Below are 15,700 nucleotides of genomic sequence, written 5' to 3'. Positions count from 1 at the left end.
AGCCAGAAGCCGGGCTTCTTATGGGCCCCTCGCCTAATTATAATATGTACGAAACCCCCAAAGGGAATTTATAAACCGTCATGTCCATCCGGAAAAGTGTGCTGTCATCACTCGTAACCGCAGATATCTATCACGTAGCCACCAACGCCCTCGCTATTGACTGTTCCGGGTCAACCATGAGCCCTAGGGTTTCCGCACGTGTGTATGTAGGGTATACATCTCCTCATGGGCCCCATCACCATCTTTGAAGATATCTGAATCGTTGTCGGTAAATTCATCGCGATAAGGGGAGGCTTGTGTGCGCTGGGGGGAGGTCTCACTGCCACTCTCATCGTCAATCGCCAGGTCGACATGGTCGTCGTCGAGGTCGCCGAATCCGATGCGTTCTTCTTCATCACGCGCAAGAAGAGCGGCCGCGCTGTTTACTTCCGGATCCTCGGAAAACGCGCCATGGGGGCGATGGGCAGCATGGTCAGTTTGCAGCGAGCGTCGGATGTCCTCCCTTTCTTTCGCTTCTAGCTCTTTGGCCCGGGCCAATGTTCTTATCCAAGTGCGTTAGTTTCAAAGGCTTGGGTCAATGCAGGGAGGCACCTTGAGTCTTACCTTCTATATATATACAACCCCGTGAAGATACCAATGCAAATAGAGACAATAATGCTGCAAATATTGACAGCCTTGGAGCCTGCGCTCATCTCTTCATTGTTCTCCGACAAGACGCGCAACCGATTACCGATGAATGCTGGAACCAGCAGCTTCGGCGAAATGAGTGCCGTGGCAAGCCCATACGTCAACGGTTGAACTGTGGGGAAGGTTGAGACCGCCCCATTGCATACCGAGTAGGGCAGCGGGCAGAGGCGGATCATGCACAGCAATTTCAAGCCGTCATACTTCAGCGTCAGCGACAACGCTGCGAATCTCTTGTCGCGTTCCATCAACCGGTGGACGAATTTGGATAGAATTGTCCGAGACACAATGAAAGAACAAGTCGACCCAAGCACAGTAGCGGAAGCATAAAGAAGCCATCTATGAGCGGTGTTAGCCCTCCTTGCACATCAATGCAAACTCTTCACTCACCCTTTCCAGATCCCAAAGATGTAGCCCGCCATAGTTCCAAATGTGGACCATCCAACCAACGGTGGAAAGGAGACAAAGAAAACACACAACCACAGAACCCCGTAGGCTAGAGGAGAATGCTCCCATTGTGCCGCCACGGGTTGAAGCCAGATGAAGACCTTCCCAGTAAAGACAAGAAAGCCTATTCCAAGGAGATTGGCCAATAAGAACGCGGACACCGCCCCTACCCTTTGCCAGAAGTTCATCTTGCGCCACGATTCCAGGAGCTGGTGATATGTCTTGGTTGCTCGGTCTACGATCTGATCTCGGAGGGTAGCGGGTCGTCCGCCGGAGATACTGGCTGAATTCCGCCTCCCCGGTGCCCTTCGGCTCCATGGCGGATAGGCCTCATCCTCCGACGGAGACAGAGGTTCTGGGGACGAGGTCGAGACGGACAGTGCCCGGGCGGTGGATGAGTAATCCGCAGGCATCTTTCCAAAGGGGAGTTTGAAATCGTGGTCGAGCGTATGATCCTAACTTGATATTCAATATGCGGAGTCAAGCTCGGCTCGATGTCGATATTGGGTGAGGCGGATGAACGCCTGTGCAGAGAAATGGGCCGACGGGCGCAGACCAGTACGCGACTTGGGATTTCGGCAATGTCTGAATGCAACGCTGTAGATGTTCAATGGTCGTTCAAATTGGCGATGCGCAGTTAACAGCAAGGAGGGCGTAGCTAAGCCCTCGTGTAAGGACGAAGCATGAGTGGATGGCGAGAGAGATAGTAGAGAGTCAGGGAGTGAGAAGAGGAAGGGTCCACGACGTCCGGTCTAGCTAGGCGATGATGAAATGGGAGCTGTCCGGTAATTGGTCAATGAGCTTCTGCTAGTTGCAGCAAAGAGGAATGATCTCGGGTGGTGGGCAGTGGGAGGTGGAACATAAGATCGGATTAGAATGGCATTTGGTATTAGAGATCGAGAGATGGATGCGATAGAATGACCGCGATATCAATCAGCTCATCCAGTCTTACCTCGTGAGAGTCAGTCCGTCTGCATTTCTCTTGAAGGTGGAGTTTAGTGTCTGCCTGAAGGCGGAAATCGGGGAAGATCTTAGTCAGGATCGCTGCTGACTGTTCCACTTTGCCTGTTTCATACGCCTCGATACGGGGGGTTTAGATTACGGGTGGTATTACTGTTTGCCCTCAATCGATTGCATCTTAGTAAGTAGTTAGTAGAGTTGTAGTTACATGAATGAAGAACTGCATTGGTGATGTCCCTGACTGTGGGGAGTCACGAATTAATCTACTATCAGACACTATGGCGACTCCATCGTCTCCATCTCGATCCTGACCAGCAAGTCTTCTTTCTGCTTAGTCCGGCAGATCGACCAGGAAGGCCCAATTCTTAGTGAGGAATTGGCTGCCAGTCTAGATTTCCTCCCCAAAAAAAGGGGGAAACTTGGGACGGTGACAGCACTGCCGTTTCTTTGGTTGAGAGTCAAATCGCGTCCCGGAAGCTTCAGCTTTGATTGATGGCCTGTCAATAATAAAGAAAAAAAACATTAACGACTAATAAAAATAACAAGAGTACCTCTTTAGGTGTGTTGGTTGGAAAGAGAGAAATTTATCGGGAGACACCGCGTAGTAATTGTTTGAGGGGGGGAAATTAACCATCAATCAATCAATACCAAATCCCTCCGCTCTCTCCGACTTTCTTGCTTGCTGCCCTCTTTCCTGCTTCTCTCCCCTTCTTTCTTTCTACTTGCTGGCTTTACCCCTCTCACTCCTCCTCCTTCTATTCTCTCTCTCTCTCCCTCTCCCCTTCTTCTCTCTTCTGTGTGTCTTGCGCGTCCTCCCTCTTTGGACTTCCTTTTTCCATCTCTCCATCCCGTCTCCTCTTCTTATCTTCTCTCTCCCTTCCTTCCTTCGTTTTCCCGGATCCACTCTCTTCTCCCCCCTCCCCGTCATCATCGATCATTGCACGACGGCTGATGCGATGTAATCACCCGTGGACTTCCAGCTTGTCCCCTGTCGCCTGTCAACCTTGCTAACATCCCTCTTTTTTCCATCAAGCTTTAATATTCGTTTCATGAATTCCAGCTGTCCTGGGAACAAATCATGGACGTGGATCATCGAATCTGACCTGTCTTCTGTTGTCTCCTTGATCTGATTTGATTACTGTTCCCAATCTCCAAACGCCGATTACCCCACATCTTCCTGCACACACCGTGTATCCTCCGTCGCCCTCCTACTTCTGCCTTCCTTCGTTCACAACATCCCTGACGATCCAGCATGATTCAAGAAGACCTCCTCGAGGATTGTCTTCGCATCCTCCAGGATCAAGCTCTGGACGAAGAAGAGCAGGTCGAGAAAATAGAGGATTTTGTACGCGAAAAGACCTCCTTATCAGGTCCGTCTCTAGAAAATGCCGTCCTCGACATCCTCTGGCGCCATCGCAATCGCACCTTACCAGACTCCTCCCCTCCGCCGCCCCGTCATACGGTGATTCGCCGCTCATCTCCTGCCCCTTGGCAGATGGCGCGTTCTGCGACCCCATTATCTCCTCACTCGAACCTAGGCACGAGCCCCGGAAGTACCTCCTGGCTCCAGAGCTCCCGAGGCGGCTTATCCCGGCCACCCCTGTCCTCCACCGTATCGCCTTTCACTTCTCCGCGCCCATCGCCTCGACTAGCTCTTGCGCAACCCATCCCTCACTCCCCAAACCTAAACGCATACGAATTCTCCGATCAGAGCCAAGTGTCCGATTTCTACGGTGACTTGGGAAGCGATAGCAATGTGGACTGGCTGGTTGCCGACGACGCGAATAGCGTCACCTCGTCCATTGGGACCCCGAGCATCACAGGAGGGCTGAGCGCCACGGCACCCGAGTTTGTGCCTGATATGAGCCCGCATGATATCTTACGCACTGTTTTGGGAGACAAGCGATCGAACGATGAAATTGAGGCGGCTCTGGAAGCCAACAGCTACGACTTGGGCGCGACGATCGCGTCACTATCGCAACCCGGTGACGGCGACCCCATCTTGCAGCACGCGGAGGATGGCCACGTTGTGGTCGGAAAGTCCATGTCTATGGAGCCACCCAAGATCGCTACACCTCCTAGCAACAGTCGCAGTCCAGTGGTCTGCAAGTACTGGCTGTCTACCGGCCAATGTCTCCGTGCCGATTGCCGTTTCAGTCATGATCTAACCAACCACCTTTGCAAGTGAGTATACCCCTGAGCCTCTCAATGTATTGTTTTTGCAAAAATAGGACCCTAATAGCAGCGCGTTCGTATAGGTATTGGGTTATGGGGAACTGCTTGGCAGGTGACGGCTGTCCATTTTCGCATGACCCTTCAGCTCTCGTTGCAAATCTCAGTGTGACAGACGGTACCCCCGGCACAGGATCGCCTGTCACGTCATTTCACATGGAAAGTACCTCAGATGCCTTTCCTCCTCTGCAGTCTACTGCCGGGATGGGAGACCAATGGGCTGGCCAGTATCTTGGCAAGTATCCTGGCCATTTGTCCGCGTTCCCTGGCAGCAAATACGTGCCTCAGGCCATGCAGTTTGCTGTTGGCAAGCGGAATGGAAGCATGACCAACCTGAGCCGCCCCCATTCCCGACCAGGGAGTCGGCATCAGCATCGTGAGCTGAACCCGGCTGCCCCATCGGTCGATGATCCAGACGCATTCCCCACCCTTGCTGCTGTCAGTGCCAAAAACACCGGCAAGAAGCATCATGGGAAGCGCGGAAATCGCGACAATAATTCAAGCAGAGAAAACATGCCTACATCTTTAGCGGACGTGGTTCGCATGTCCCCATCTCCGGCACCAGGGAAGGGGAAGACTTCGTCTAAAAACAATCGGGATGGGGCTAAAGGCCGTGAGCATAGCGCAGCCGCTCAGGCAATCCCACCGCCGCAGAATATTCCCTGGTTGGAAACTGGTTCCCGAGCGAACCAACAATATATCAAATACCGGACGGAGGCTATCCGCCATGGTACTGTACGGAACAAATTTCTTCAGAGGTAAGTTGATACTCTTTCAAAGTCAGAAGACTTGGAGCTGATTGTCCGGATAGTGCTGCTCAAGCGTGGAACCGCAATGATGCAAGAGCCGCAAAAGCTCTGTCTCTGCGGGGACAGGCTGAAAACGAAGCCATGCGCAAGTGTCACCGGGAAGCAGCACGACAACTGTACGAAGAACGTAACAAACATCTCTTAGACGCTGGTCTGGATGATGCAGCGGAGGAACTCTATGTTGATTTGCATGGCTTGCACCCCGAGGAGGCCATTGAATACCTGGAGAAGATCCTTCTCAAACATGCCCGCGAAGGCCGGCGAGTAGTCTACGCCATCACGGGCACGGGCCATCATTCAAAGAACGGCAAGGACAAGATCGGCAAGGCCGTCAAAGCATGGCTGAATGAATGGAAGTACCTGTTCCGCGAGTTCAGTGTCCCCGGCGAGCGGGGTGGATATGTTGGAGGCATCCTGGGGATTGACCCCACCAGCTACGATAAATCATTAGCCAAGAGTTTGGAAGACGATGCCAACGGCAAGGCGGACGCGGACCAGCCTGTCCTGACCATGGGCAAGATCCAGCTGTTGAAGCGCGAAGACCTGGAGTCAAAGCAATAATACACAGCAAAATTTCCTCAAACCCTCAAGGAAACCCTTTCTTGGTTCCTGATCCTCAAAGTCAACGTCGCACTCCAGCTCAACCTCGTACACGCTTTGGAGAATACTAGGGTTGATATGAATCCTTGTAGGGAAGCCAATGCGCCGGAGTGTAAGAGGTGATCATTAGACTATCTACTCAAACATTTTCTTGATCTCATTTCGGTTCTACCTTCCCCTCACGAACAAGTACCATCATATATAGTCACTATTCCTAATTTGTCAACCGGCTTGACTACTTGTATATAACTCCACTCACCCAAAGACACGCACATCATCTGTAATCATCTTCATCACTCCGGCTCCTGGTGCCCCCACTCCTCCCTCAAACGTCCAACATCAAATCCACACGCCTCAGCCTTCCTAACCACCGCCCTAGCCTTCTCCGCTACCGGCACATCAATCATCTTCCCATCCAGCGTCCACGCACCCCGTCCGGCCCTCGCAGCCTTCTCATCCGCCACACACACCCTCACAGCCCACTTAACTTCCTCCGGATCCGGTCCAAAGATCGCCTGCGCCGTCTCGACCTGCGACGGATGAATACACTGCTTCCCATTGAACCCCAGCCGTCTCCCATCACGACATTCCTCCTCCAACACAGCAGGCGGAGACCCGTCCCCCTTGGTAGATTTATACGCCGTGCAGACCAAATCAATAGTCGAGGGGAGGTTCGCAGCGCGAGCAGCAGTAGCAATCATCGACCTTGCGAAGAGGAATTCGGTCAATGATGGGGTGCGAGTGATGCTGAGGTCGAGGGCGAAGTCTTCAGCTGCGAAGATGAGGCCTTGCAGGAGGGGCGTGGAAGCGCAGATTTGGGTGAGGTTTGTGAGGGATTTGGCGGATTCGACTAGAGCGAGGAGGGAAATGGGGGTTCGGGGGTTTGAGGGGTCTTGTGTTTGTTGCTGTTGGGAGAGAGTGTGTGTGATGACGTCGTTCACGAAGGTGAGATCCGAGGGGGTGTTGACTTTGGGGATGACGATTGTGGTGAGGTTGGGGGATTTCAGCTATTTAGTTTTAGTATATTGGATTGAAAGGGGAGATTTGGGAAAGGATGATGCGTACCACTTCGGTGAGATCGCCTAGGGCGAGACCGCTGTCTACGGAGTTGATTCGCACGGCTCGTTCGCGGATTCCCTGCGGTGCGGGCTCGTCGAGCGCTCTCCGCACCAGGGACCGAGCTTCCGCTTTCTTGTGCGGAGTTACGCTGTCTTCGAGATCGTAGGCCACACAGTCGGCGGTTAGAGTGCGGGATTTGTCGATGAAGCGTTGGGAGGAGCCCGGGACTGAGATTGGATGGGTTAGTTAGGGGGTCAATTGGTATAGCCGGAGAGGCAGGTTGGGGAGTGGGATGGGTGTGGAAATGCGGGGAGAGCTGCGGGTTGGGAAGAGATGGGGGGAGAAGAGACGTACTGTAGAGAAGGGCGCGACGGAGGGTGTTTCTAGCTGCCATTGTGGATGGGAGGAGAGTGCTCAGTTGGGAATATGATAGTGAGTGGCTATCGCACTGAACTGCAATGTCTCCGGTGGATTGAGGAAATGGAGATAGTATCGGATGAAGCTGCAGCGGTTGCGGATTGACCCGCAACTTTAAGAGATCCTCGGTTTGCGCATAAAGGCTTCTCCAGTCAGGAACCGGCCGATGACCTCATCCGGCAGGTGTCGCGACTCGCGCGTATTTTAGTTTGTTCCATTGGCGTTTACACCATTCCCTTGTGATGAATATTGACTTTACATCCTTAGCAAACGCTCAACCCGGGCAATATGAATGAGCCCGTGTGCCGATCGCGCATGAAACAGAGGGGAGTCGGAGAAATAAGATGAAAAGAGTGTCAAGTAACCGTCTGCCGCTCCACATTCTGCCGTGCCCCACCGCCCCCTGGCTGGAGACACGCAGCATCAACGCAATCCCGCCTCGCATGATCTGGACTCGTCAGGAGGCTGCTTGACTGCCGTCTATCTCATGTGCATTGGACTGTTATCAGAAGTAACTGCTTTGTCTTGATACTGCACGCTCTCCGTCATCATGGAACAGCAACCGCTCCAGCCGCAGCAGGGCGAACTGAACTGGCGCCTCAGTGCTCACCCGATTACCCTCCTGTTCTTCCTGGGCTTTCGCATCAGCGCCCTACTGATGTACCTCTTCGGCGTGCTCTTCATCAAGAACTTGTGCGTAAACCCCCTTCACTCTCAATTCTGTGATCATAGCTCCCTCGTTCTCCAATTCCGGAACCTCCCAAACCTACACCGTCTAGACCCAAGCAACCAACCCAGCTAACCGCCGCAACCAGTGTCCTCGTCTTCATCATCACCCTCCTCATCCTCTCCGCCGACTTCTACTACCTCAAAAACATTGCCGGTCGTCGCCTGGTCGGTCTCCGCTGGTGGAACGAAGTCAACACTTCCTCCGGCGACTCCACTTGGGTCTTCGAGTCCTCCGATCCCACTACCCGCACTATCACTGCCACGGACAAGCGCTTCTTCTGGCTGAGTCTGTACGTGACGCCTGCGCTGTGGATCGGTCTTGCCATTCTGGCCATTATCCGTCTGAGCAGTGTGATTTGGTTGAGTCTTGTTGGTGAGTTTATCCTTCCACTCCCCCTTTCAGCAGGTGTATAAGGAGTGTGGAATACTAACTGGGCACAGCCATTGCTCTCGCTCTGACTATCACCAACACTGTTGCGTTCTCCCGGTGCGATCGCTTCAGTCAGGCTTCGACGTTCGCGAATAGTGCGCTTTCGGGTGGGGTTATGAGTAACCTTGCGGGAGGTCTGCTGGGCAGGCTTTTCAAGTAGGGTGTATGTCTTTGAAATAGGATTATGCTGGGGTTCATACGGGATGTGGACCTCGGGCGGTCTGTTTTGTCTTTGATTTGTTCTTTTGAGTGGGATTGATGAGTGTAGTGGGTTTGTCCGGGGAAGAAGGAGTAGGTTGGCCTAGGGGAGAGGAGCTTTTGTTTTGTCGGTTATACTCTACTAGCGTTATGGGTTAGATTTCATTGTATTGTATCATTTGTTACTGCTGGTATGTTCAAGGTAGTCTCTAAAAAGACATCTGATCAGATGTAGAGTCTACTTATCGCCGTACACTGGGGGATGTATAGTCCAACCTCCAATGGAACTATCAGTCGCAGAACAATAAGGTCAGCTTTGTCTACCGAATTCCACTGAAAGACTTAGAGAAAGCATTATCATATTCCATTATCCAGCTGTCGGTATACTATAGGGTACGTGCGTCCTCAACAGCCAACTACGCACGATAGATTATCATCCAACAAACTGTACCATTCTTGCACTCCTCCGTTCCAGAAACCGTCAAGTTCAGAACGACCATCCGCCCTGACGGAACATAAATCCCGTTGGATCATATGCCTTGGCGATGCTTGCCAGTCGCGCCTTGTTCGTAGGTCCATAACTGCCATACACATCCTGATAGTCGGCGGCATCATTCATGAACAGAGGATTCGAACTATCAAGATTATTAGCCAGCTGCCCTAAACATAGAAAAGAAACAACACGAAAGAAATAAGGAAACGTACGAGATCCAGTCCACATCACCAGACTGATAGTGCGTCGGCTTAGTTCCCAGCAGCGTGTTATTAAACGCCTCCTTCACAGTATCCCCAACCTCGCGCAAGTACTCAGGACAAGCATCATTACAGACCGGGTTAATCCAGATCAAGTCATTCTCGACCCAGACACGATCACCGTACGCAGGGTCCAAACCGAGAGCATTACCACCAGCGTTCTGAGAAGCACGAGCAATACGCACAGACAGCGGCTGCGGGGTAAAGGTACCGAGCTGAAAGTCCAAGTTCCGGGAGGAATCATTCTTGATCATAGACTGGTACGTAGTCCAATGGGTCTCAAACAGCTGGGTCATCTGCTGGGACGGCATGTTGGGGAAGGTATTAACGTGGATGGCGGCGTTGATGCCGTAGATCTTGGCTCCGCCTACCGCGTTCGTTAGATCGGTGTAGGTTGTGGTTTTAGTAGAGTCAATGAAGGATTCGATATCTTCGAATCCAGCAAAGGCGTTGGCGCTGGGCTTGGCTCCGTCGTAGAAGAAGAAAATACCGGGGTTGGAGACCAGGGCTCCGGGCAGGCCAAAGTCGAAGGTCGGGATGATGGCGGCTTTGGCGTCTGGGTATTCGCTGGTGAAATTGGAGAGCGCTTCAAATATTTGCTCGCGTTTGTCGGCAGTATAGGAGCGAATGCCACCCCAGACTTGTCCGTTGTCGCCGAGTGGATGGGCCTTGAGTGTGAACTTGGTGACAATGCCAAAGCGGTTGCCTCCACCGCGCAAGGCCCACCAAAGATCTGGGTTGGAGGTGCTGTTCGCGTTGACAATGGTGCCATTTCCTAGGACTACTTCGAAGTTGACGACGTTGTCGCATGCTAGACCCTGAATTGGGTTAGTGTTGGGATGTTGGTATGGGGAAGGGGAGAGGGGGGATGGGGGTAAGGTAATACATATTGAGCTGAGTAGTATGACAATCCTCCTCCAGTTGTGAGCCCTGCCACGCCGATATTGGCCAATCGGCCACCTACCACGACTTGGTTTGTCTTCTGCGTGACGGCGTAGACATCACCCCATCGTGCTCCCGGACCGATGTCGAAGCTCTGACCGTCCGAGTTGCGGGTGGTTGAGGACATATTCTCGTTGAACGAGATAAGGACGCCTCCATTGGTACTGGAAAACCCCACATTGAAGTTGTGTCCACCTGCTTTAAGTGCAAAGGGTGCTGTGGGATACTTGTTTAGCTGCTGAACTGCAACGGAGACCTGTTGCGCGGTTGCAGGGAAGAAGGCGCAGGCTGGACGGTTGTCAGCGTTCACACCGTTCCAGTACTCCTTGACTGCATTGCTGTAGTAGGACTGGTTCCAGAATGTCTCAGTTGCGTAGGTGCCTGTGGGGTCCCAGACGGTGTATTGGGGGTAAACCGTGTGTAGGTGTTGGCAAACGGACACAGCGTCGGTGTTAGGTGCTGCCAGAACAGGGGCCACTGCGGCCAGAAGAAGAGCAGCTGCTATCATCTTGAACTTGAATAGCTTTGCTTGGTCCATGTCTGGTACAACGAGGTCTTTTGGCCATCTTAAATGCGAGGCTCAGGGGGTCCATGCTGAACGGACTTTGTATCATCTGCTGCAATGCATCCTCAAAAAAGGGCAATATTTCGTGTCGTATTTGCGTATTTGCAATGTTAGATTCTGGATCGGCACGAACTTTGGGACTAAAATAGGCTGTTTGATGATCCATCGGGCGGAGGATACTCTTCAGGGACTGTCAACTCATCAGAACGGAGGGGGATCTGCACAAAACCTCGAAGCGAAGTCTCAACTTTGAGAGTGACCGAGGATGCACGTGTCTTCCCCGCTACACAGTGATTCTAATGATTCAGTACCGAGTACCTTCTCTTAGGTAGTTTGAGGAGGTTTGAGAAATCTGTTAAGGGGTAAATCGAGAGCAAGTATAGAACATATCGTGGCTTACGCTATTTTCCATGTTGTCAGCTGGGATTCGTCTCTCCCGCTGAGAATACGTCAGATTAGCACTGATCTATTGGGCCGAGGATATCATATTCTTCTTGACAGGTTATTGAACATCTGAAAATTCCTCATAGCCCGGCTTGCATTGGGTGGTTTTCTTTTTCGATGCTTAACCATGCATAGCGCTTTGACAAATATCTCAAAATTTTATAGCCAATCCAAAGGGGGTCTCATGAAATGTGACAGAGCAGAGCGTCAAAACTCACATGTATATCTGCCACGATGAAGGAAGAAGAGGTGTAACATCTTATGTCAAATACTGGATGCAAGGGGTGTCCCGCTCAAAAATTGAAGCTCCGGAGCACGGCTCGGGTAGGGTTTGATGCATCCGCAGTGCTACAGTGACGGGGCAGCAGAAACGTGGTAATTACTTCAGCTTTCCGTAGAACTAACGACACAACAACTTGTTTTCATGACGGATCTTCTGGACAATATTGACAATGAAACTATGAATTTTCCTTGGAAAGCACATCTCTCGGCTACTCAATATCCTTAATAGTTTCAGCTCTATCGATATAGATGATTTCTCAGGAAGAGAAATTCGGCGTCGCGTTGAAGAATCACTGCCGCGTGATACACTGAAAACCAGGTATTTAAGCGTCGCATGGTTGCCAAACCAGATATGGTATCTGGATCCCATAATCTGCCACGGGCAATCTTCTACATTCGCTGAGTATGAGTTAATGATTGATAACAGGACGGTTCTTCGCCTCGACTCTGGATCACTAGTCTCAAAACATACAAGCGCTTATCTCTTAGTCACCTAATCTTGGCTAGTTTATCGATTTGACTACAGGCGAACTGAAACCTGAAATCATCAACTTCACGAAGTCCAATTGTCATCTACAAACTACGCACAAGTCATATTTCCCAGTCACTATCGCGTAATTTGAGATGTCACAGAATACGCCACCCACAGTACAGGAGCTGCGCCTGGGCACCCGCAATTCCAAACTGGCATTAGTACAAGCAGAGCATGTCTCCAAGGAATTGACCCGTGCTCACCCCGGTGTCCAGTTTCCCTGGCAAACCGTGGTGGTGCGCGGTGATGTTGACAAGAGCAGTCCTTTCTTGAAGTTTGCAGGGCCATCTGATGCAGCAAAGAACATTTGGACCGAAGAGATGGAAACCAAGCTGTGCGCAGGAGAGCTGGACCTCCTCGTGCATTGCCTGAAAGATATGCCGACGCGCCTACCAGAGAACTGCACACTGGGGGCTATTGTTTATCGGGAAGATCCCACCGATGCGTTGGTGATGAAGGAGGGGCTGCGGTCGCAGTATACGGATCTGAGTCAATTGCCCCCCGGCTCCGTGGTGGGCACTAGTTCCACTAGACGGAAAGCCCTACTTCGATACAGATACCCACACCTGAAAGTGGAGGAATGCCGTGGCAATCTGTAAGAAAACAGCCCCTTACTGTCCCTAATACTCGACATTCTTTTAACTTGGCATGGCAGCGGAACGCGACTGAGAAAGCTAGATGACCCAGAAGGTTCATTTTCGGCAATCATCCTGGCCACGGCCGGTATGGTCCGCATTAATCTAGAAGACCGCATCACTAAGCGCTTTCCTCCATCGGAATTCCCGTATGCTGTCGGTCAGGGCGCCTTGGGCATTGAAATCCGCAAGCAGGATACCCAGACAGAGACCATGGTTCGCAAAATTGAAGATCTACTTACCCGACAGATCTGTCTGGCAGAGCGCTCACTACTGCGCACTCTTCAAGGTGGCTGTTCGTCTCCGGTTGCAGTACAATGCACTGTTGAGCAGCCACCGACAGCTTCCTCGGCAGCTCGATTGCGACTAGATGGTACTATTATTCATCCCCATGGGACAACATTGATATCCGAACGGACGACAGCGGAAGTGGGAACGGATGAGGATGCTGAGGCGCTGGGTGCTACAGTGGCTCAGCTTTTGTTAGCAAATGGCGGGCAAGCTTTGTTGGAAGAAATTCGGTTGCTACAAGAGACGATTACGACCGACGCGAAATAGTGGAGGACCTGAAAATGTACCACTAAATAATAGAATCAATCCCCACTCCATATAAATTGCTACGGCTGCTTACTTTCACGCTATCTATTACCCATGCTCTAGCTGTCAGTGGGAGGGTCCTACCTACGGAACGGTACCCTTGGAGGCTCAGAATAGCATCAATTAAAGACTATTGGGCATCGTCTTGCTCTCATGGGCCCTCAAAGAGCTCATAGGCATGTCGCGATAAAACTCAAATACATAGTCGATAAGTACCGGAAGAATGGCACACCAGTGGATGCATTTTCCGACTACCTTGAACACGTAACATAGGGTGTTTTGCTTAGTTCCTGACAATTTCATGACTCCGTTCCCTCAACCCTTGCAATATAACGTTTCACCCATACATCTGGCATATATATCGAGGTTTTTAGCGTTCCCAGATGCTCTCCTCCCTCTAACCCTCACTTTAGCCTCGGGACAAGATGGTACCCAGATCCAAAGGGAACATGGCAGAAACTTTTACGAGCCTTCCAATGAAGTTACTTGCGACGATTGTATCTTATCTACCCAACCGTGATATAAAGTCTTTACGCCTGACGTCCCACCTTCTGCACCAAATCGCGCACTTACGTATGGAACGTGTTTTTTTATCGGCTGACCAACGTAACCTTGATGTCTTCCGTGCGGTTGCCGACCACGAAGTCTTTCGCCAGCACATCCAAGAAATTATCTGGGATGACACGCGGCTGTTACTCCCACCCCGATTTTCGGTGCTAGACTACGGACGAAATTCACGAGAGCAAGGCTCCTGCGCAGGAGCTGAACTCTGGTACATCAATGCTTGCCGAGAAAATATTGTAGATTTGCGGAGGTACCAGGCCGACTATACGGGGTTGGCGGGCAGCATAGAGCGGGCCGAGCAGGATGTTGCTTCCACGGTATGGCTGAAAGAATCTCTTGCTTTCTATAAGAAATTGAGTAGGGAGCAGGAAGAGAACATTCGCACTAACGCCGACGTGGAAGCCTTTGAGTATGGGCTGAAGCAATTTCCAGCCCTGAAAAGAGTCACAGTGACACCAGTTACCCACACACGGATCTTCCATCCGCTTTACCAAACACCCATGGTCCGCACATTTCCGCCCGGGTTTAATTATCCTATCCCGTGCGGATGGCCGACACACAAGGAGAATCATCCCGCCCTTACCCCGTGGACCAATTCGAGCGAGCACGGGAAGGACAGATGGCGTGGAGTTCGGGCTGCACTACATGTGCTGGCAAGAGATAGAGAGCATCACAACGTCTCTGAGCTCGTTTTTGGTGTGAACCAACTGAACACAGGGATCAATGGCACGATCTTGGAACAACCCTGTGAGGAGCTTTTGAACCTCTTATTGATCCTTAAGCAGCCAGGTTTCAAGCGACTTGATCTTGCTATTATATGCCCCAATCAATATGAACGTGGATGGCCTATTTTCTGCAACGGGAATCTGCGAGACGTATTGAGAGTTGCAGTAGATTTAGAGCACTTCAGCTTCAAAGCCAATGTGTCTGCGCTGCAGGAAAACTCGTCTAGTGATATTTACTTTTCGAATATTCGACTTGATACCGTCTTTCCTGTCGCCAAATGGCAGAGACTACACCACTTTGGACTCTCAGGCTTGTCAGTGCATACAACTGACATGGTCAGGCTTCTGGATCGGCTGCCACTCACCATCCGCTCAGCCGAACTGAGCTTCTTGAGTTTTTCGGAGCCCTATATTGACAACTGGTCAATTCTGATCGAAGGAATCCGGAACCGTACACGGTGGAGATATCGAAGTATTAGTAAAAGGCCTAAGCTTGTTGTGGGTGTGGATGTAGTGTGGAATCGACAGCCTGGCCTAGGGATCTGGATCGAAAGGGAAGTACACGAGTTTCTGTATGGAAATGGGCTAAATCCATTTGACGAATATGGTATTGTCAGGCCGGGTGTGGGATTTGAGCGGGACTCGTTTAACCCTGATTATGAGCGGCCTCAGGTTCATCCCGAATGGTTGATTTGGCTGGATGTTATGGAAAACCATGGATTATGACAGTTTTGCAACGTCTGTAGAATTAAGTAGAGCTCTACAGGTTTCATTGAATTAAAAAAATGATTGAGTTAGTGCTAATATTGCTTATAAGCTGGTAGGCTGATGATGCATTGAAGGAGACGAGGTTCTGGTAACTACTATTACTACCAGCCCCCCCCCCCCCCCCTTCCCTCTATGTACTATCCCGTATTTTCTGTAGGTTTCCAAGCTATCATCTCGTAAGATAAAATTTTTGGAATTTTGCAATTTTAGACTTCTTTCCCTAGCCAAGTTAGCAGATCGAAAAAAGAAAGTGCGATGCTTTTTGCTGCCACGTCAATCCCTGTCATTAGCCACTCAGCTAAAAATCCAGCCTTGCGCAACTCATTTT

The 15,700-nt window shown here is 51.1% G+C and overlaps 7 protein-coding genes across 7 annotated transcripts; 4 read left to right on the top strand and 3 right to left on the bottom strand.

The window, feature by feature from the left end:
• Positions 1–52: 52 nt before the first annotated feature.
• BO79DRAFT_75053 (TVP38/TMEM64 family protein) lies at positions 53–1,782 on the bottom strand. Its single transcript, XM_025689693.1, has 3 exons — positions 1,075–1,782; positions 604–1,023; positions 53–541 (listed from the first exon to the last, which is right to left on the bottom strand). Exons 1-3 carry the CDS (start codon positions 1,542–1,544, stop codon positions 184–186), a joined length of 1,248 nt encoding a protein of 415 aa, XP_025542242.1. The 5' UTR covers positions 1,545–1,782; the 3' UTR covers positions 53–183.
• Positions 1,783–3,223: 1,441 nt separating this feature from the next.
• BO79DRAFT_75029 (CCCH zinc finger and SMR domain protein) lies at positions 3,224–5,859 on the top strand. Its single transcript, XM_025689692.1, has 3 exons — positions 3,224–4,275; positions 4,350–5,081; positions 5,135–5,859. The coding sequence occupies exons 1-3, from the start codon at positions 3,344–3,346 to the stop codon at positions 5,691–5,693; spliced, it is 2,223 nt and encodes a 740-aa protein (XP_025542241.1). The 5' UTR covers positions 3,224–3,343; the 3' UTR covers positions 5,694–5,859.
• Positions 5,860–5,946: 87 nt separating this feature from the next.
• Positions 5,947–7,301, bottom strand: BO79DRAFT_168478 (HpcH/HpaI aldolase/citrate lyase family protein). Its single transcript, XM_025679425.1, has 3 exons — positions 7,146–7,301; positions 6,798–7,018; positions 5,947–6,739 (listed from the first exon to the last, which is right to left on the bottom strand). Exons 1-3 carry the CDS (start codon positions 7,183–7,185, stop codon positions 6,026–6,028), a joined length of 975 nt encoding a protein of 324 aa, XP_025542240.1. The 5' UTR covers positions 7,186–7,301; the 3' UTR covers positions 5,947–6,025.
• Positions 7,302–7,512: 211 nt separating this feature from the next.
• On the top strand, positions 7,513–8,776 carry BO79DRAFT_207768 (DUF846 domain-containing protein). Its single transcript, XM_025682243.1, has 3 exons — positions 7,513–7,901; positions 8,024–8,310; positions 8,379–8,776. The coding sequence occupies exons 1-3, from the start codon at positions 7,759–7,761 to the stop codon at positions 8,525–8,527; spliced, it is 579 nt and encodes a 192-aa protein (XP_025542239.1). The 5' UTR covers positions 7,513–7,758; the 3' UTR covers positions 8,528–8,776.
• Positions 8,777–9,012: 236 nt separating this feature from the next.
• Positions 9,013–10,768, bottom strand: BO79DRAFT_279575 (FAD-binding domain-containing protein; the record flags this gene model as incomplete). Its single annotated transcript, XM_025687994.1, has 3 exons — positions 9,013–9,200; positions 9,271–10,136; positions 10,205–10,768. 3 exons carry the CDS (start codon positions 10,766–10,768, stop codon positions 9,053–9,055), a joined length of 1,578 nt encoding a protein of 525 aa, XP_025542238.1. The 3' UTR covers positions 9,013–9,052.
• A 1,337-nt stretch (positions 10,769–12,105) lies between these two features.
• BO79DRAFT_190221 (porphobilinogen deaminase) lies at positions 12,106–13,316 on the top strand. The gene is made up of 2 exons (XM_025680720.1): positions 12,106–12,678; positions 12,739–13,316. The coding sequence occupies exons 1-2, from the start codon at positions 12,176–12,178 to the stop codon at positions 13,274–13,276; spliced, it is 1,041 nt and encodes a 346-aa protein (XP_025542237.1). The 5' UTR covers positions 12,106–12,175; the 3' UTR covers positions 13,277–13,316.
• A 424-nt stretch (positions 13,317–13,740) lies between these two features.
• BO79DRAFT_279569 (uncharacterized protein) lies at positions 13,741–15,330 on the top strand (the record flags this gene model as incomplete). Its single annotated transcript, XM_025687993.1, has 1 exon — positions 13,741–15,330. The coding sequence occupies one exon, from the start codon at positions 13,741–13,743 to the stop codon at positions 15,328–15,330; it is 1,590 nt and encodes a 529-aa protein (XP_025542236.1).
• Positions 15,331–15,700: the final 370 nt, after the last annotated feature.

Source organism: Aspergillus costaricaensis, assembly GCF_003184835.1.
Source record: "Aspergillus costaricaensis CBS 115574 unplaced genomic scaffold BO79scaffold_7, whole genome shotgun sequence".
NCBI lineage: Eukaryota > Fungi > Ascomycota > Eurotiomycetes > Eurotiales > Aspergillaceae > Aspergillus > Aspergillus costaricensis.
The sequence above is the reverse complement of the archived record's forward strand: the minus strand, read 5'-3'. Positions and strand labels throughout refer to the sequence as shown.